At 40.7% G+C, this 21,434-nt stretch overlaps 1 protein-coding gene across 2 annotated transcripts in view; it reads left to right on the forward strand.

The window, feature by feature from the left end:
* The window catches only part of ULK4 (unc-51 like kinase 4), a gene marked incomplete at its 5' end in the record, with an annotated part of 374,670 nt that overhangs the window by 231,635 nt on the left and 121,601 nt on the right, over positions 1–21,434 (forward strand). For both annotated transcript variants that reach the window (XM_084248396.1, XM_084248397.1), the window contains 2 exons: positions 8,116–8,279; positions 14,284–14,382. In XM_084248396.1, the coding sequence (XP_084104522.1) occupies positions 8,116–8,279; positions 14,284–14,382 (263 nt within the window). The remainder of the gene's footprint in view (positions 1–8,115; positions 8,280–14,283; positions 14,383–21,434) is intronic.

Genomic DNA, 21,434 nt, shown 5'->3' on the forward strand with positions numbered 1-21,434 from the left:
TTTTGGAGGTATCATGGTTTATAATGTGTATGTTTTAGGAGGTATGTGCACACTACTATATCATGTCCACTGTTGATATAGGCCATTGTCATAGGTGTGAGGTTCTGTTTCATTGTGGTTTTAAAAAAATTTTTTTTAAGTTATATTTACTTGTGCATACAAGAGCTGGGGTACAGTCCAGAGGCGTGGGGTGGGTGAGAGGATTCACCAGAGACAGAGTGGGGAACAGAACAGGCAGACTGACCAAAGTACACTGCTGAGGGGAGCAGTGGGCGAGACAGGAGAGGTCTGCCTTGCCATGTGGGTTGCTCCCTGGCCAATTGAGGATCAAACTCATGATGCAGAGGCTGCAGATTGCTTCATAGGTTGTGTCTTAACCCCTTGCACCCTTGCACCACCAGGGAGGCCCTCATTATGGTTTTGATTTTCCTAGCAAAGCGATGATGAGAATTTTTTCATGTGACCATTGGCTATTTGTGTGTCTTTGGAGAATTGTCTCTTCAGACCATCTGTGTATTTTTGGGTTTGTTTTTTTTTTATTGTATGAATTATTATATATCTTGGATATTAATCTCTTGTCTAATGGGCAAGTATCTTCACCCGTTCAGTAAGATGTCTTCATTTTGATGAAAATTTCTTTTGTAGCTCAGGTGATTTCTAGTTTGATGAAGTCCCATTTGAAAGAAGACGTAGTGCAGCTGATTTGGTGTAACCTCTGGGCTCGGTGGTTAAGCATTGATCAATTGGGAAAAGTGATTTGCTCACATTAAATTTCACAGATCCTTTTTTACTCCTCTCCTCAATTTTCTGTTTATTTTGACTTTACTGATCCTAGTGAAAATGACCACATTTCTATGACATAAATGCCAAATCATCCAGAAGGAATAACGTGTTTGGGAAGGTAGCTTACATTTGAATTTAGAGTATTATATTTAAATCATTAGTGATAAAACTATAAAGTACTTTTAAAAACTCAGAAGTTCAAAGTATACTTTTCTATTACCTCGCTACTCCTACAGATTCTGAAAAAGTAGTAATAAGGGGCACAATGACCAGAGTTGGGAACAGCTCATACACATTAATATTCTCAGAACATTAAACACTTAAAAATAACTTATGGGGGGCCTCCCTGGTGGCGCAGCAGTTGAGCGCTGGGTTGCGAAGCTGCCTGCAGCCTCTGCAGCGCCAGTTTCGATCCCCGGCTGCTCCCCGGCCACCAGAGGAGGGTCCCACATGGCGCGCACACATCTCCTACCACCCGCTGCTCCCAGCAGTGTACTTGGGTCCTTCTGCCTGTTCTGCTCCCCGCTCTGGCTCTGGTGAATTCTCTCACCCTCCCGCACTTCTGACTGTATCCAGTGCTTGTATAAAAAAAAATAACTTTAAAAAAACAGCTTTAAAAAAATAACTTATGGGGATGACAGCTTTAGATATTTGCTTATAATTAATACAAAATAATTCTTGGATTTTCTTTAAGGATTGGTTATAATTAATGTAAAATAATTCTTGGATTCTTTGACTTAATGCACTTGGGTTTCTATTTTGTTTGTTTGTTTTTTTTAGTTGCTAGGATGGAGTATTAAGAAGTTGTTTTAATGGCATTTACTTGGAGGACTGGGAATTACTATCCCAGATGCCTTTGTGTAGCATCTCTGAGGAAGATGACAGGCAAGCTAGACACAGAATCCATTTTTATTATGCTGATTGGGTCAAGGACTCCTTTGAGCCTCACTCTGTGCTAGGACATCTGCTGGTCTGGAAGCACAGTTGGGTGTGGCTTTACCTGTATATTTGTCTCAGCGTTGCTCCTTTCATTCTCAGGTCTTTTTTTTTTTTTGCATAGAAGAATTGGGGTGTAGGCCAGAGATGTGGGGGGTGGTGAGAGGATTCACCAGGGATAGAGTGGGGGAGCAGAAAAGGCAGCTTCAGTGAAATACACTGCTGAGAGGAGCAGTGGGTGGACAGAAGCAGTCTGCTGTGCCATATGTGGGCTAGCTCCCTGGCCGGGGATCGATCTCAGGCCCCAGAGGTGATAGTGCTGCAGTCGTAGATCTTAACACTGTCATGCAGAAAAGCTCCCCTCCCCTTTCACAAACATAGGTATCTCCTAGCACCAATGGAGAAAGGCAAGAGACACAGCAAAAGGCTGTGAATTTTCCCAGGAGTCTGGACCTGAGCTGACTTAAGTCTCAGTTAGGTATTGCATCCCGTGCATAAGACAAACGAAAGGGAGAAAACCCCAAGAACAACGGAAAAGGAATAGCTGGGCCTTTTCCAGGGGTGTCAGTGCTGTCACTAGACTGCTAAGTGGAAGAGGAAGGTGGAAAAGAGCTACACACTCACATCCACTGACAGTTTGATCCCTTGGAAAGTTTCACTCTAGAGGACATACCATGGCAGTTGCCTTCAACTTCACCCCATCACTTTGGAGGTGAAGTATCTATCTCTTGATCACAATTCAACTGTGGAGAAGAATGAAAGCTCAGAGATAGGGCATGTTAACTTCCTCTCTTCCCCTTTACCTCCTCAGATTTATTCCTTCATTTTAGTGATATGCATCATGCGCTAACCTGTCTCCAGAGCTCTGCTCTATTAGTGGTCCAGTCCTCAAGTTCTTTGGGCTAAGGTATGGGCACTAACAGGGTCCCTTCCTCTGTTCCACTATGGATACAGTGTTGTCAGCCTTCTGCAAATACAGGTTTAAACCTTCCTTCCTTTCAAGACCCTGTATTTCTTTTTTTTTTTAATTTTTTTAATATATATATTTTTTATAGAGGCATGTTTTATTTATTTATTTGTTTGTTTGTTTGTTTTTGTTTATACATGCACTGGGTACAGTCAGAAGCGCGGGAGGGTGAGAGAATTCACCAGAGCCAGAGCGGGGAGCAGAGCAGGCAGAAGGACCGAAGTACACTGCTGAGGGGAGCAGCCGGCGGCAGGAGAGGACAAGACCCTGTATTTCTTAACTCCCTTTATGGGAAAATTCTGGTTATATGAAAATAAGTATGTCAAAACCTTCATGGTATGTTGGAAAAGGCAGCGAAGATGATCTGGCGACTTAAAGTAGGACTTCGAGCCCTAATACATTTTACCAATGAAGACAAAGTTCCATCCTGCTTTTTCCCTGGAAATAACTGCTCTTCTAATCTCAGTCAACATAGATAAGCTTTCTTTAGAACTTCATGTAAATATGTTCACATAACTAAGTTGATATACCTCTTGTTTCTAGTGTCTATCTCAGCAATGGTTTTGAGGAATCCTAGCATTGGTTGTGAAATTCAACTGTTCATTCCTTTTTATTGCTAGATAATATTCCATTATGTAAATGTACCTTAATTTTTTTATCCATTTTCCTATTGGTGGACATCTGGGTTACTTCTGGGTTGCAGCTATTTTTGAATAAAGTCTTTTTATTTCCCACTTGCCTGTTATTATTTTATTTTATTTTAATAATTTTATTTTTATATTCCCCATACAATTGCAACCCCCTTATTTTGACCCCATTTCCTCCCCTCCCACCCCCTACCCCCCATAGAGTGTCTCTGGTTCATAGTTTTTTGTAGATTTTGATTTTCACTTTCTTATAGTTATTCATTTTCCTGGTCGCTTATTTAAGTTTTCTAGATTCCTGCTATGAGTGAGACCATCCGGTATTTTTCTTTTTCTTTTTAGCTTATTTCGCTGAGCATGATCCCTTCCAGCACCATCCATGTTGCTGCAAATTGCATGTGTTTATCTTTTTTGAATGCTGAGTAATATTCCATGGTATATATGTACCACATCTTCTTGATCCAGTCATCTATTTTTGGGCATTTGGGTTGTTTCCAAAGCTTAGCTATTGTAAACAGTGCTGCTATAAACATAGGGGTGCAGGTGCTCTTTGGAATTGATGTTTCTGTGTCCTTTGGGTAAATACCTAGGAGTGGAATTGCTGGATCATATGGAAGCTCTATGTTTAGTCGGTCCAGAAATCTCCACACAGCCCTCCATAGTGGTTGGACCAGTTTGCACTCCCACCAACAGTGCAGGAGAGTTCCTTTTTCTCCACACCCTCGCCAACATTTGTTGTTGCTAGTTTTTTTAATATGTGCCATTCTCACTGGTGTAAGATGGTATCTCATGGTAGTTTTGATTTGCATTTCCTTGATTACAAGTGATGTTGAACATTTTTTCATATGCCTGTTTGCCATTTGCATTTCCTCTTCAGAGAAGTTTCTTTTTAGCTCTTCTGCCCATTTTTTGACTGGATTATTTTCTTTGTTGTTGTTGAGTCTCATCATCTCTTTGCAGATTTTTATGATCAGTCCTTTATCATTAGTGTTGGGTGCAAAACTGTTCTCCCAGTTGGTGGGGTTTCTCTTTGTTTTTGTTATTGTCTCTTTTGCTGTGCAGAAGCTCTTTAATTTGATGTAGTCCCAGCTGTTGATCTTTGCCTTCACTATTACTGCTTTGGGTGATGTGTCTGTAAAGATGTCTTTGAGGTGCATATCACGTAGTATTTCGCCTATATTTCCTTCTATGTATTTTATGGTTTCAGGTCTTATGTCTAGTTCTTTAATCCATTTTGAGTTGATTTTTGTGTATGGTGTGAGGTAGTGGTCAAGCTTCATTCTTTTGCATGTAGCAACCCAGTTTTCCCAGCACCATTTATTGAACAAACTTTCTTTGCTCCAATGCATAGTCTTTGCTCCTTTGTCAAAGATTAGTTGACCATAAATCTGTGGGTTTATTTCTGGATTTTCTATTTGATTCCATTGGTCTGTGTGTCTGTTCTTGTTCCAATACCATGCAGTTTTCATGATTATGGCTTTGTAGTATAGTTTGAAGTCTGGGAGTGTGATGCCTCCATTCCCTTCTTTTTTTTTCAGGAGAGCTTTGGCTATTCGGGGTTTTTGGTGATTCCATATGAATTTCATCAATAATTGTTCTATTTCTTTGAAGAATGACATTGAAATTTTGATTTGAATAGCATTGAATCTGTATATTGCTTTTCGTAGGATGGCCATTTTAATAATGTTTATTCTTGCAATCCATGAGCAGGGGATGTCTTTCCATTTCTTTGTGTCTTCTTCTATTTCTTTTAACAGTGTTTTATAGTTTTCTTTGTATAGGTCCTTTACCTCTTTTGTTAGATTTATTCCCAAATATTTGATTTTTTTTATTTCGATAATAAAAGGGATGGTTTTTTTTATTTCTTCTTCTTCAGATTTATTGTTTGTGTATAGGAAGGCTACTGACTTTTGCATGTTGATTTTGTATCCTGCCACTTTACTGAACTGATTGATGAGTTGAATTAGTTTTTCTATTTTTGAATAAAGTCTTAATGAGTCCTTATGTGGGCATGTTTTCATGTTACTTGAATAATACCTAGGAATGGAACTGTTAGGCAATATTGTAAATATATATTTAAATTTATAACAAAAACTCAGCTGTTTCCCAATAGAAGTGTATTTAAATTCTGGTCATTCTACGTCTTCACTGATATTTGATGCTAGTTTTTTTTCATTGTAAATATTCTTGTTTGCGTGCGGTGCTATCTCAATTATGCTAATTTGTATTTTGCTGATGACTACTGATGTTGAACATTTTTCATGTAATTAGCGTATCTTGTGAACGCTCCAAATGTTTTACTTTTTAAAAAAATGGGTATCTTTATTATTGAGTTACGGGAATTACTTACACATTCTGGATATAAGTTCTTTATGAGATATTTGTGTCAGATATTTCTTCCTAGTCTTAGGCTGTCTATATTCTTAGTGGTATATTTTGATTTGCAAAATTTTAATTTTTTTGATATATTCTATTTTACCCATTTTTTAAAAAATTAAAAAAAATTTATTTATGCATTCAAGAACTGGGGTATATAGGCCACAGGTATGGTGTGAGAGGTTTCACCAGAGACAGCAGGGAACAGAACAGGTGGATCTACTGAAATACACTGCTGAGGGGAACAGCAGGTGAGACAGGAGAGGTCTGCTGTGTCATGTGGGTAGCTCCTGGCCATGAATTGAACTAATGCCCCAACAGCTGGTGATAGCTTCATAGGGCTGAGACTTAACCCCCTTGGACCACCAGGAAGGCCCTCTATTTTACCCATTTTTAAATGATTGGTACTTTGAGTCTGAAGAAATCTTGCCTATTTTCAGAGATCTTCTCTTACATCTTCCTCTGGAAATTTAGTTTTAGCTTTTAAAATTAAGTTTTGCATATCTTGGTAAGTAGTTGTCAAGTCCCCCCCACGCCAATATAGATACAGTTAACTTTTGTTAACTATAGAAGTATTTATAGGCAAAATAAGCTGATGTCTGTTATTTGCTAAATGCTAAAAAAAAAAATAGTGGGGATAGATAAAACAAGATTGGCAAACTTGATAAATATTGAAGAGAGTGATAGGGATTCATTTTTCTGTACTTTCTTGAGACTTCCTTTTCATAATAAAAATTTTAAACAAGAAAAACATGAAGTGAAGTGAAAGTCCTAGCATGAAGAACACTGATTACATGGCTGAGATAGGTCATTTAAAATCATATTAATGGATTTTCCTGGCTTTATCATTGTTGTGAAGAAATATTTTATATCACACTTCATTTTGAATTCTACAGTACATTTCTGATCTCATGCACGATGTATCACAAAATAATCATGAACTCTCCAAAGGAAAAATATCTTCTTGCAGCAAATGCTTACTGAATACTGTTTTGAAGCCCTTTCACCCTATCTGCAGCTCACAGATGCTGCTGATTCATAGCACACACATGCACGATGCATCCATACTTGAAGTTACTGCACATGTCATATTAATTGATTTTCTGTACTATGTGTCATTGGTGATGTGTGCTATCAAACCTTGTCATTTGATAAAGAAATTTTGCCAATAATTCATTCTGCTTTCACTTCCATTCAAGTTAATTAATCTTTAGCTTTGTGCCTTACATCAGTTTTGCCACAAGGAGTACCACTTCAAATGATGCCTCTGTAATTTTGGTTTCTCTCTGCCTTTGGCGGCAAATTTAATTACTTTTGTAGTTTAAGAATTGCATTGCTCTTGTCTAGGAAGACTGGATTGCATTACTGGAAATCACAGTGTACATTATTTGGAAAAGGTACCAAAACTTGGATGGCAGTGCTTGGCACACTTTTCTATCCAGTGGATCATCAGAGAACTAGGAACAAAATGGATAGCAGTTGAGATAAAATCCAGTTTACAATACATGTCAAATTTACTTACCATGCCTCCCTCCTGTCACCATCTGCTTATGTGAAACATTTATCTTTGAAGATTCACTTTTTCTAGAACATTAGGAAGAGCTATCCATGCTGAATGTCCTGTTCACCATTTAGGTTTATAAAATTATTCCTGTTGCATTGCAACTACATTTACATTGGAATTATTTCAGTGAATCAGTGTAATGCTACATAATGGTAACAATAAAAATGCCGAGTTAAATGTAAGCAATAATACTCCCAAAATGTGAAATATGTGTTGTGGTAGACTGCATCAAACTAAAAATTGATCAAGATCAACCACACCATTAATATGAGGTTGGTAGAGTCAAAATTATAGAACCTAGAAATTTCTGAATTTTAAATTTCTTAAAATCATAATTAACCTTTCATTTCAAAAAATTTGAAATGCATGTGAAAAAAAAATGGCCTCTTTATACTTTTTTGAAATGGCCTAATTACTTTGAGGCCCCATGATAGACCAACCATGGTTCCATCTATACCATGAAAAGCTTTGCCTTTCAGCAGAGAACATGGGGAAAGTATGTTCACATACATGTTTCCCAATGTTTGGAGTCTTTCATCCCTATGAAGCATGCCCGTGGAGGATAATTTTCTCAGTGTAGTTTTGGGAATTCTTGACTCAAAATCACGTGGGGATTTTGTTTGGCAAACACATTCCTACACCCTACCCCAAGTTCCTGAGAAGATTTCCTGGCAGTGATGCCGGCAAACCTGCATTTAAAACCCATTCCCAAGTGAGTGCAGTTGAAGCACTGCTTCGAGTTTATGCACTGTAGAGTAGAACTGCCTGCTTTGCTGGGTTTACATGACACATCATTTTTATAATTTATGATGAGTGTTTTACCTTTCACCTTTTTTTATCCTCAGGGCTGGTAAGTCATGTTCGTAACCTGTTCACAAAAGCTGCCACACTGTGCTTGGATGCCGACAAAACCAACAATGAGACAGCAATCACATTGCTGTTTTCCCTGCTAGATATTTTGCACGGCATGTTGACCTACACATCCAGCGTCGTGCGTGTGGCTCTGCAGGTGAGGCCCCATTTTCCTGTGTCTTGACCACTATGCCATGTCATGCTTCCCATTCACTCTCTTCTTTCTAATCTTTCTGTAATAGGTCTTTATTTTTGAACATGAACTTATAATTGTGTATGAGAGATGTGGAAGCAGAGACATTTATCAATAGCATCCTCAAGACTCAATTACGTGGTGGAGCACAGACTACCAAGTAATTCATGTTGGGGTGATGAATGTCTAGAATGTCAAAGCCTTGAAGGAAATCAGGAGAGGCCTAAGCACAGATGTAGCAAGCACTGGTAGGGAACTGATTCGCTAGATCATTGGCCTTACGTGCATGCTAGTGTTGACCAGGTAGTGTGCAGTCTTTCATGTCCAGAGATGGAGCTCTAGCCCACCTCAACACATGCTAGGAATAGTGGGTTGAGATTTGAGACACACATATACATATATGTGCATGCATGAAGGACAGCACACATGTTTGTGTACACACAGATGTACACCCATATGTAACACATAAACTCACTTTCTTGGAATTGCAAGATGAGTATTCAGTTGCTATAGAAAAATCAGTTTGTCCCAAACTGTAACCTAGATTTAGTTAGCGTCATGCTCTAAAGAAAGACAGGGATACAGGTTTATTGAGTACTTTCCATATTAGGTGTTTGGTGCTTCAACGTGCCTATTCCTTTAATAATCTCTTTAACCAACTGAGTCAGCTGATACTTAGATCATTTGAAAGCACACAGCCAATATGGATTAATAGTTACATTTACAAGCGTGGTAAAATTGCAGGAGATGTTTATCAAATGGTGGCATCCTGACTTGGATAAATGTAGAAGCTAAAGTTGAAACCAGACTGTTTAGATACCTTGCCAAGAGTCACAGCAGCAGAGCCAAGAATAAATCCCTAGACCCTGGTGAAGTCTCTGTTGTTCATCATTATGATAAATGGCATCTTTTATCCACAGTTAAGCTGGTCCAGTATTTAGTTTGTCTAGTTGTTTAATAAATAAATCCAAGATTCTCTCAACAAACATGATAGTGTTTAACTCAAACTTGTAAAGCCAGTAGACGAAAACAGCCTTTGAACTACCTCGTTGTTTTTATTTGCTCATCTGTTAATAATTCTAAATGAATAGTAAAGCATGCTTAGTAATGATGGAATCCTGAGATCTGGATTTCATCTTAGCTTTTCTTCTCTTTTCTAGCAAGTGTCTCTTTAGAGAACACTGTTTCTTCTTTCAGTTTCCATAGTGGTAGTTTAATGTAATTCTTCAAGATAGAGTTGATAATCATTCCCTCGGGGTGCCTTGATGATATCAATCTGTAAAAGACTTAGGTTTCATATGTTGTAGATAAAAAGGATCAGAAGTTAAAAAATTCCAGAGCAATAGAAATCCTCTTAACAAGTGATTAGGGATGTAATCAATGATGTTTAAAGGGACAGTCCTTAATACAAAATGGTATTTAATTCCTTTTTCATTTTGCTAGTGTACCAATAGATAACTATTTTCTTCTCATTTTCTTTAGCACTGTTGTTTATCTTACAGCTGTCATCTTTCTAAATCCTCCCGTATATCTACTACATATTGCTTTTGGCCTTGACCGCCGACTTTGATCTCCACGATACCCAGTGTCAGTATGAAAGAGGTAGCGTCCTTGAGACTGAATTAGGGGAAAGAGTTGGGAAAAGAAATGGAGTGTGCATCAAAAACACATTCTCCTACAACACTGAGCTGCAAGCACTTTCCAAACCATACTTCACCTCTTCCATTTTTAAACATGCTCCACTTTGGGGAGTCTTTGGCAATCAAAACCTGTGGTTACTAACTGGAACTTCTCTAATGCAGAATTGAGCAATGCCAGTGCTTAAAATGATAATCGTGTTTAGATTTATGAAGCACTTTCCCTCTGTGAGAAGGAGAGTGATAGGATGCAGGAGTGTGTGCTGGGGCGAGTAAGGAGGATGCAGGTGCTCGTATCTCCCTCGGGAGTCTAGTCCCTATCCCCATTTTTCCCCGTGGCTCAGAATTGGCCCCATTTTCACCTGAGCTGTGTGTGAATGATGTGGAAGCAGACTTGTAACATGCTCAGTACTCACTTAGGTGACAAGGGCACATGGGCCTTGCAGGCCAGAGTGTCTTGAATTCAAATCCCAGCCTTACCACTTTCCTCCTCTAGGACCCTGGGCGTATTGCTGTACTTGTCTATCCATCTCCTCATCTATAAAGTAGATACAATAATGAGTCCTCTGCAGCGACATCACAGGACTTCAGTGAGAGGATAAAAGATGTAAATATATACACATATAAATTGCCTTACATGTCCCTGGTCCTGGGAAGGTCAGGAGAAGGTTAATGTATGATTAGCAGCTCACCCCGCTGTCCTGTTTACTCACGTCTTCCTGGGTCATGACTTCTTCATTTCTCTCTTGCACACTGAGGCCGCTTGGTTCATATTTTTTTAAAAATTAATTAATTTATTTATATAAGTACTGGGTACAGTCAGAAGCACGGGAAGGTAGGAGAATTCACCAGAGCCAGAGTGGGGAGCAGAACAGGCAGACTGATGAAATACACTGCTGAGGGGAGCAGCGGGCGTGGCAGGAGAGGTCTGTGCCCCATGTGGGACCCTCCATGTGGGACCCTCGCTGGTGGCCGGGGATCGAACGGGCACTGCAGAGGCTGCAGGCATCTTCTCAGCCCAGCGCTCAACTGCTGCGCCACTGGGGAGGCCCCGCTTGGTTCACATTGACAGAGCACGTTCACTTCTACCAGGCTCATGCGATTTTACTTGTAGTTTCATTTTGCACTCAATGAGCCTGGAGCAAGGTTAGGCACGTGTGATTTCAGCAGGGATCAAGAGAGAAAGGGTGTTGGCTCTTAGGAGAGCTTCTGTTTGGTAGGAAAGACCATTAATATACAAATAGAGGAGGCAAATCATCACCTCATTGCACTGATGGGAGTGCAACAACTGAAAGGTATAGGATGTTGCAGAGGGAATATGGGAGGGGGGAACCTGGCCCAGTTTGGGGGTTAGAGAATACCAATACTCAATATTAAAATCTAGATCACCTGACTTTCCACCCTGGGCCCTGACTATGTCTGAGGTAGTGAGAGAACTTGACACCTTGGTAGTAAGACAATTAAACTGCCATTTATTTTCAGGTGTGCTGGTATTGCTGAAAGAGTGAAATGGGGCCACTGAGTTCTTCTAGTCTTTCACACATGTAAAGGCTACCTGCAGCGGGGGCTGTAGTCTCTAACTTTACTCTCTCTTGAAATTATCAGTTTGACTCTTCTGTGACTTGCCCTCCTTGTTGCTCTCCCCCAGGGTCTACCTTCTGTCTGGTGAATGCAAATGCAATTTTTCTGCCATACCCTGTACTTCTCTCCCCTTTCTTTGAAAACCTCAGTGACTTCTCATTGCTTATGATAAAATTTTCTAACTCCTGGTGAGACATTCAAGGCCTGATATGACCCAGCCCCAGGCTGCCTTTCCAGTCCCATCTACCAGTCTTCCATGCTGCCCAGGCCCACGTTAAACAGTTGGCTTGGAATTTTCCAAATGGATCCTGGATCCTATTACTCCCATGCCTTTTCTCATGTGAGTCCTAGCACCTGAAACACTGCTTTCCACATTATTCCCTGTAGACCTCACCTACATGATCCAAATTACAAAGTCAAATGTCTCCTTATCATACAACCATTCAACCCCTACCCCCAACTCTGTTTCTACGTCTGTTATAGAAAGTTTTCATACTCTGCCTTCAGCACAGTTATTGAGAAACTTGTCATTCTCTTAATTAAAGTGTGAGATCCTGCATAATGGGGAATGCATCGATTCCTCTGTGCATCATAAGTCTGCACATGGTGGTGCTTAGGGAGCACAGTGAGTACTGAATTGAATTGGTCTGGTTCATCCCAGTGCAAGTTGTGCTCCACTGTTTGCTTAAACCTTCTGCTTGAGGAATTGGCTGTCCCTTGTTTTCCACAAATGCCTTTGTGTTTATTCACCAAACCTCTCAAATACCTAACCCCGTGAACTAAATTCATGTAGCAACACTAGATGAAATAGAGCTGTGTTATCTCTGCCATTTTTTTTTTTTAATGCCAAGAAACTAGTTGTATTCCTTTATCTCATTTTGGGTAATGCCATTTAGTATTAAGTATGGTTCATGAATTGACAGTCCCATATTTATCGTTTCACTGATTAAAATTTATTTCTTCTGGGAGCCGTAGTTACATATTTAGTTGCTTCTTTACGAGGACCACTAGAATGCCTCACAGTCACCTCAGATTCAGAATGTCCAAAGCTGGGTTTTCACATTCAGAATGTCCCCAGATTAACTTCTTACTACCATCTCGTGCAAGCAAGCCTGACATCCTCATCCTGCTGTGCAGACTAGAATCCTTCTAAAAATCCCCCTTTTCTTCATAGTCTATAAGGTAGTTTTTCACCAGAGAATCAGTCTACTCTAGAGGATAACGTGTTAATGTGAATGGATATTCTGTGTTACGTTGGGCTTCAGAGGTGGGAATCAACAGCAAAGGGTCAAAAAGTTTCTGTTCTAGGATAGTACTTCACATATGTTTTTGGGGAGAAAATTCTTTTTGATAACCAGTGGGTGAGACTAGATGTGGGGGTGAGGAGGGGAGAGGGAAACTCCATGTACATGATGACCATGTTCCTTTTGGCTATTGAGAGGAACCTGTTGTTAAAAGACAGTTGTCTGATTTTCATTCAACTCCTTCTGAGCCAAACAAAGCAAGGAACTCATTCTGTTCATAGTAGTCTGAAATGCAAAAGGAAATTTGACATTCATGAGAAAGGCCAGGTTAATGACCCGAAGCAGCGAGGCCTGCAGCTTACTATACAGGCTCTGACAAAGGCCATTACCTGAAAGTTGTCTTGTCTCTTTTGAGTGGAAATAAAGAGCGGGAGTATATGAATGAGATGTGTATATACCATAGCAAACACAATTAATAATCAGTGTCTTTTTTCCCCCAATATAAAATGAGTCATCTCTGAGATAGTAATCTCCCAAGGGGGTCTCCCTGGTGGTGCAAAGGGTTCAGTCTCAGCACTATGAAGATATAGGCAGCCACTGCAGCACAGGTTTGATCCCCAGCCAGGGAGCTAACCCACATATTGGCACAGCAGACCTCTCCTCTCTTGCCCACTTCTCCCCTCAGTAGTGTACTTCAGTAGATCTGCCTGTTCTGCTCCCTACTCTGTCTCTAGTGAATCCTCTCACCCCACACCTCTGGCCTACACCCTAGCTCTTGTGTACATAAATAAATCTTTGGGGAAAAAAAAAAGAAATCTCCCAAGGGATCAGACCATTCTGTAAAACTCCTGAGAGAAGACACAGTTAAAACGAAAGCCACTCACTTCTCATTCCTTATTCCACTTCAGCTTAAGGCAATCCTTCCCAAGCAGTGTAGACCTGTGTCTGAAGTCATTTGTGCAGTAGTACATTGGGCAAACACTCCAGATGTGATGTAGGCATGTATATGCACTTAGGAAATGAAAGCATAGCAGAATGCATTTGGGATCCTCATATAATATGCATAAAATGCCCAGGAGAGATGAGGATGTGTAATATGAAGTCACACAATGTGGGTTTGTCCCCTAACTCTGTCACCTGCTATCTGTGAGGGTTTAGACAAGCTGCTTAACTTCTCTGAACATCAGTTTTCTCACCTGACATATGGGGACAACAGCACCATGTCTCTGGATGACTGAAGAGAGAAAGTGCTGACCCAGTGTAGTGACTCAACCTCACCTCTCCAGCCACACACGGCCCTTGTTACTGCTTTAGCTGGGCTGCACCGGGCTCTGCAGTGGGCATGTGTGCGCTGTGTCCTGCTATAACGGGACCTAAATTCTCTTCGGGAGCTCGAGGGGTAATACTTCCTTGGCCGCCTTCATCTGCTAGACAGTGAAGCTCTCACCTGCGGCCAAGCTGGATCATCTCCACGACGCCCTTGACTTTCTCTTCTCCCTGTTCAAGGCACAGAAGTCTGGCTCAGGAGGGGACACGCAGGCTGCCGAAGACCTGCTGCTGCTCAGCAAACCTCTGACAGACCTCGTGAGCCTGCTCATTCCACTGGTAAGAGCTCACCTGTTGGGTGGCTTTCAACTCATCGCTGTGGTTGGAGTAATTTTAGTTGAATTTTATGATGTCTTGAGTACCTATGCTACTTTAATTCCTTTTAAAAGTAGAACCAAAAGGAACTTCAGAAGATCATTTGGCATGGAAATACTAAAATTCTGCTTTATTTTTAAACTGGGTGGCTCATTCATTTAAATAGGTATTTAAGTACAATTAAATAGCTATTTAATGTCAAATCCTTATTATTTTATTTTAATTTTTTAATTTTTAATTTTTTTAGATTTTTTTTATCATTTATCATTTTTTTACATTTTTTAGACAATATTTGCTTCCCCCAACCCTCTCAAATTGAGTCCCCATAGAATTTCCTTCCCCAAGGCACCCGTGCACCATCACCGCAGTCCCCTGTGCTCCTCCCTCCCTCCCCCTCACCCCCTCCCTCCTCTGCCCCTGCAGTATGTCTCTGATTTATAATTGTCTGTTTTTGCTTTGTTGTGATTTGTACTGTTGTTATTTTTTTTTACATTGATGTCTTATTTGGCTCCCCTATATTCCTGCTATAAGTGGAACCATCTGGTATTTTTCTTTTTCCTTCTGGCTTATTTCACTGAGCATAATTCCTTCTAGCTCCATCCATGTTGCTGTGAATGGCATGAGTGAATGGCATGAGTTTATCTTTTTTGATTGCTGAATAGTATTCCATTGTGTATATGTGCCACATCTTCTTGATCCAGTCATCTATTTTTGGGCATTTGGGTTGTTTCCAGGTTTTACCTATTGTAAATAGTGATACAATAAATATAGGCGCAGACATAGACCCACAACGTGCCTACCGCACCTCCACAGAAATAGCGTGAAATAGGTAAGACTACATAACAACGCTGAATTTATAAAAATAGCCAAGCTTAGGGTGGACCCATTGTGTAGACATTTGATTCCCAGCAGTGGACAAAGCAGTCAGAGGGTTGGTTGTGAAATTCCACAAAGCTTCTGACACCCTGTCCAGATGTGTGGATCCGAGATCTAGAGGTCCAGCTAACCGGGGAGTGTATCCCTTGTGATCTCCACCCTACCCAGAGGCAGGCAGCTCTTCAGTTGTCTTGAGGCTGCTGGCACTTGTCTTTTTCTGCTCTCTTGCTCAAAGAAAGTAAATGCAGATAGGATGAATAATGCTACAGCCCTCATTGTATTCGGTAAATAAAGGCTTGGTTCAACTGAGTGAGAATGAAAAAGGGCTTTGATTAGTCACTATGGAATAACACTAAATTGTAGCACATCCAGGATAGAGCTGCCACACAAAGTGGCTGTGGACTCACCATGAGGTAAGGGACCAAGCAAAAACCCAGGATGTGGTCCTGATAGAGGAGAAGGATCTTTTTGTATTGATGTTTGCCTGAAATTACAGGAAAATAGCAATGCTTGCTAAGTACTCCAGCTCAGAGAACAGGGTACAACCTGACAAGCAACTCTCTATAAGGGCAAGAAACTGATGAGGCTCCAGTGAACAGAGAGGAAAGGTTCACAAACCACATACTCTTTAGGAACATACAATGTCTAAGACTCAAAATGGCCTCATTTTGTATAAGTTAATTGATGCAATACATCATACATAGGATAATATTTTTAGCAAATTAGATTAAAAATAGAAAAATATTTTAAGATAGATGAGGAATCCATTATAGGTAAAATTTCTAGGATACTATTTCACCTATATATCTTATACCCCAGGCTTTGGTGTATGCAATCTTCTGAGATTTTTTTAAAAGGTGGAATAAATTCCAATTGGATTTATTGATAAATAAATTCTGCTTCTTAATTGTTTTCTATTTTCTTTCTAAATGTTTTCCCATATTAAATATAAGTTTTAGTGCAAACAAAACAAACACAAAACCATTAATAGCACAGAGAGAATTCTACAAAGATAAGGAATAAGCCTCACAAAAAGATATAACAACTAGCAACCATTTTATGCCAAATAATTAACATAGGACTTTATAGACATATGGAGGGAAATCCAAAAATATATAGTAATATCAAGGGATTTAAAATATCTTTCTCATTGCTTAACAGACCAAGTGAATAAAAATGATGTAGAATAGGGATTGACAGACTATGGCCTGTGGGTTAACTTTGGCCCACTGCCTGTGTGTGTGTGTGTGTGTGTGTGTGTGTTGAGGTAATGGTGACTTACATGCTTAAGGGTGTAGGTTCACATCTCTGCAGATATAAGTTATTACACTACCTCTACCACCAAAGCACCAATAATCTTCTACCATGGACCATTGGGCGCCCCTCCTTCCTTTGCTCCCCAAGTTGCCCCACCCTTCCCTCCTGGTAGCCTCAGTTCTATAGTCAGATTTCTAGGGATTGGTTTTGTCTGATCCTTTATTTTTTATATCCCACATATGAGTGAAATTATCTTGCATTTCTCTTCCTGCCTATTTTTGTAGACAAAGTTTTATTGAATACAGCCACATAGATAATTCATTTCCACATTGCTTCTGGCTGCTTTTACACCTTAACAATAGAGTTGAAGAGTTACAACAGAGACATTAAATAGCCCATAAAGCGATATTATTTACTATCAGACTCTTTACAGAAAAAGTTTGTTGACCACCATATGGAAGATATAAAAACTTTAATAAGATTGAGCTAATAGAAATATATAAATATATATATATAAACACACACAAACACATATACCTGATAATAGAAACTATACCTTTTCATTTCAGCTTTCTGTAAACATCTTTAAAAAGTTGACCATGTATTATATTAGAGGAATATCAATAAATTCCCTAGAAACTATATAGACCACATTCTTTAACCACAATACAATTGAACTAGAGGGAAAAATAAAGATAATTGAAGATGCATTGCCCATCTGTCTACTGGGCACTGGTGACAAATACTGTTGATGTGTGCAGTCAGTGAATAAGACTGATTATATCTGGGTCCAGTCAGAAGGCAAAAACCACAGAAGTTTGAACAGAATTTTAATAAAAAAGAATTGTTAGGGGGCCTCCCCGGTGGCGCAGCGGTTGAGCGCTGGGTTGCAAAGCTGCCGCAGCCTCTGCAGCACCAGTTTGATCCCCGGCTGCTCCCCGGCCACCAGAGGAGGGTCCCACATGGTGCGCAGACCTCTCCTGCCGCCCGCTGCTCCCCTCAGCAGTGTACCTCGGTCCTTCTGCCTGCTCTGCTCCCCCTCTGGCTCTGGTGAATTCTCTCACCCTCCCGCGCTTCTGACTGTACCCAGTGCATGTATAAACAAACCAAACAAACAAATAAATAAATAAATAAAACATGCCTCTATTAAAAAAAAAAAAAAAAAAAGAATTGTTAGCTATGATAGAGGAGAAAGGAACTCTGCAGAGTACCCGAAAGCTGAGGGGAAGTGCCCAAGGAAGGATATACTTGAAAAGGGAGCCCATTCCCCAAGGCAACAGGTCAGACTTTACTGGAGAAGCTGTGACTACAGCCTGCAGAACAGTGGGCAGGTCTGCTGGATTGCACAGGGTGCCCGTCCGTCCACAGTCTCTGAGGAAGCAGGGAGCTGCCCTTCAGAGTGTCGGTACCTGCTGGCCAGTGGGCAGGCATGGGGTACCACTGTGGGGGGGAGGCCTAGAGGCCTGTGTTTGTGTGGGGATGGTGATTGTGGTTCATGGTGAAGGACCCTGGGAGAAAAACCTTTATGGAAGGCAGGCAGGCAGGCTGAAGATTTGAGTGCCAGTGCACAGCATCCACTGGGGATGGTAGTGGGGCAGTGAATGCAGACTGAGTGTTTCTGAGAGTCCACAGATTCTTTGTGCATGGTTAGGTCAGGTCTCCACCAGGTGCCTCTGCAGTCACGCTGCTTTCCCATAATCAGCTGCCAGAGGCAACATGGGACCAGTTATTCCTGCATTGTGTCCTCTGAGAGCTTCTCCTCAGCTCTCCGGGAGCCTGAACTTCTGTTACTAGTAACTTGATCACACTTAGGCTCTATCGCATTGGCCAGACATCTGCCTAATATGTGTGAGCTGTGTTGCGAACATACGCAGTTATCACTGGAATCATAAGGTTTAAAAATGACCTATGACAAGAACATTATAATGTATCTTCTCTGAAAAGACCAACAGACATTTATAGCTGTGTATAAAGTAAAGAAAACAGTAATAAGACCATTGAGGGCCTAAACTAGAGCATATATAGACTAAAGATAAATTTTACAGTGATTGTTAAGAAAATATAATAGGTTCTAGAATAAGGTGCTAGAATTGCGTTCCCATGGGGAAAAACAAACAGACTTTCAGTTTACATTTGACTTGGATAATTTTGGCAGTGTTTTGTCTAAAGGCTGGAGAATAGACTTGTAAACTTTTGAGGTTTTTCCAGATAAGGTCCTAGACAATAAATATACCCTTAAAATATGAAACTTGTCAGCCTATAATATAATATAACCTTTATAATCTACACTGTAGGTGAATCATAGTGAAATGTGGGTGTAAGACCATGATTCTGAGTATGAGGTGTTTAGAAAAATCTGACGATTCTAGACCCTCCTCCCAGATAATTCCTAGACTGACTTATTTGCAAAGTTCTATACACAATTCAGTTTCAAAGGAATCTGTGGACATGCCTTGTAATCACAATATAAAGATAGAACAGGCTGACCAGCTGCTCTGAGATGCTAATGGGGTCACCTTAGAGATGCTAATGGGGTAACCCTTTCCCCCACTAGCCATGGCTGTGTCTTTTCTGGACATTTCTACTGGATGTACCATAAACACCTCAGACTCAACAGGGCTAAAACACATGCTTGTGTTCTGTTGGTCAGTAAATGAAACTATCTTGCCCTAAATTGCCCATGCCAAGAATGTGGGCATCACCCTACCACTCCTATTCCCTTTCCATCCTGTCCCATCCCTATTGGGCCACCAAAACTTGTCACATACTGTAACTCTCCTCCTCTCCCTGGGCGCTGTTGTGAAGGCCACCACCATCATCTTGTGCCTGCAGGGTCATGGTAACCATCTGTCTATCTGAGATTTCTGCCTGGAGGTGCCCCTTCCATTGTCTTCTCAAAGTCATAGTGGAGGCTGAGTGCCCTTTCAAAAATGCAAAATTCATTTCATCACTTTCCAGTGGTTTCCACCACTCTTGGATAAATCCAACCTTCTAAATATGTTTAGGAAACAATTTAATATGTGCCATTTTCTTGCCATTTTCTTCAGCCCCATCTCTTGATTTTCTGTGTCCTACTCTTTGTTCAGCACCCCCACCTTCCTTCGGTTCTTTAAGCATGTATGATTTTCCTTGCCACTGCCAAAACATGCCCTTCTGCTTTCCACTTGGCTGTTGCTTTCTCAGCTCTAGGTCTTGGCTTAGGTGTCACTTCTTTCAGGAAGTCCACTTCGACCCGCCAAGACTAGATGAGGCACCTCACTCCCAGCTCCAACGCGCAGCCCGACCTTCCATAGTCCTATCACTTTTTATGAAATGGTGCTGAAATAACTCATTTATGTCTCAGCCCCCTTCTCCACTAAGACTATGTAAGTCCTCAAAATTCAGGAACGATACTCATTTCCTTCATGTTGGGGCCTAGTATAGTGAAAGAAGCAAATTGCTGATAAATGTGGCATCTTTTCTACCTTTCTTCAATGTAACAGCCTAGACTAGGTCTGGAAAGGAATGGATTCCAGTACAAATGCACGCAGTGGGTGTGTGCTCCCCTGCTGCCCTGCCCTGCGAAGCCAGGCCCTCCAGGAGTGCGGCTTTGCTGATGGATCACCAGCTTGCTTGTTTTAAAATCACATTATGTGGATTTCCTTTTAGAAGTTGACCTCTCCTCACAGGGTTTGCCCTGCCCTTCAATTGGGAAGCCAGTGTTCCTAAAACAACTCCTGCCCTAACTTTGACCAGAAAAGATACAAAAGAGAAGGTAGCAGTTCCCTCAAACTTGTCTGTCTGGAAATTGCTGTACTTGTATTGATAGTAACTGCAGTGGTTAAGCCCCCAGCTTTAGGATCCCTGCACAGAGCATAGAAGCCCCCAAGGTAGAAGTCACAGCAGTGTCACCCTTTCTAACAATAGAGGCTCTGGGACTGTGGTGTTGTGTTTGGATAAATAGCTGTAGGAAAGAAAGTTCCCAGAACTGCAGGTCCTATTTTCTTCCATTACTTCTTATATCTTTGTTTTAAAGTGATTGTAATATAGCGGTAGTTTTTTTTAGATTTATTTATTTTTTTTTGATTTTTATGTATTTATACAAGAACTGAGGTACAGGTTAGAGGCGTGGGAGGGTGAGAGAATTCACCAGAGACAGAACAGGGAGCACAACAGGCAGACGGACCAAAGACACTGCTGAGGGGAGCAGCGGGTGAGGCAGGAGAGGTCTGCCGCGCCATTTGGGTATCTCCCTGGCCGGGAATCAAACCCATGCTGCAGAGGCTACGGACAGTTTTGCAGCACGTTGTTCAACCCATTATACCACCTGGGAGGCCCTATGGTGGTATGTTTTTTAATAGCACTTTGTTAATGACCAAAGCTCTTCTAAGTCGAATAGGGAAGCATTCACTCATGCTGGGACAGGAGTCGTGCCAGAAAGCAGCTCTAGAATATCGTTCTCACCCACTGATGATCCAAACTCCCACTTTCTTATCACCCTCTTTCCAAAACTGCAATCAAGTTGTAATGCATTACTATGAATGTGCATCAGTTGTTTCATAAAATTAGACCGGGACAGTGGGACAGACTGATAGAAGAAAAAGAGGAAGTGGGAGTTAGAGGAGGGACAGAAGAAAGAAGTGCACGTGGAACTCTGAAATATGGATCCTGCCAAGAATAAAGTCAGTGAATTAAATTTGTAGGTAGGAAATAATTAGCAGCACAGAAAGAATTTTTAAAACAAATAGTCTCACAGCATTATCTTTAGGATCAAGTACTTCAATGATAACCTATATGTTCCTCAATTGGAAATTAAATTGCATCTTAAGGTAGAATTCTGTGATGCTATTAAAAATCATATTTCCTAGGCATATTTAACAATGTGGGAAAACATTTGTAATATA

This window comes from Talpa europaea (assembly GCF_964194135.1).
Source record: "Talpa europaea genome assembly, chromosome: 11".
Taxonomy (NCBI): Eukaryota; Metazoa; Chordata; class Mammalia; order Eulipotyphla; family Talpidae; genus Talpa; species Talpa europaea.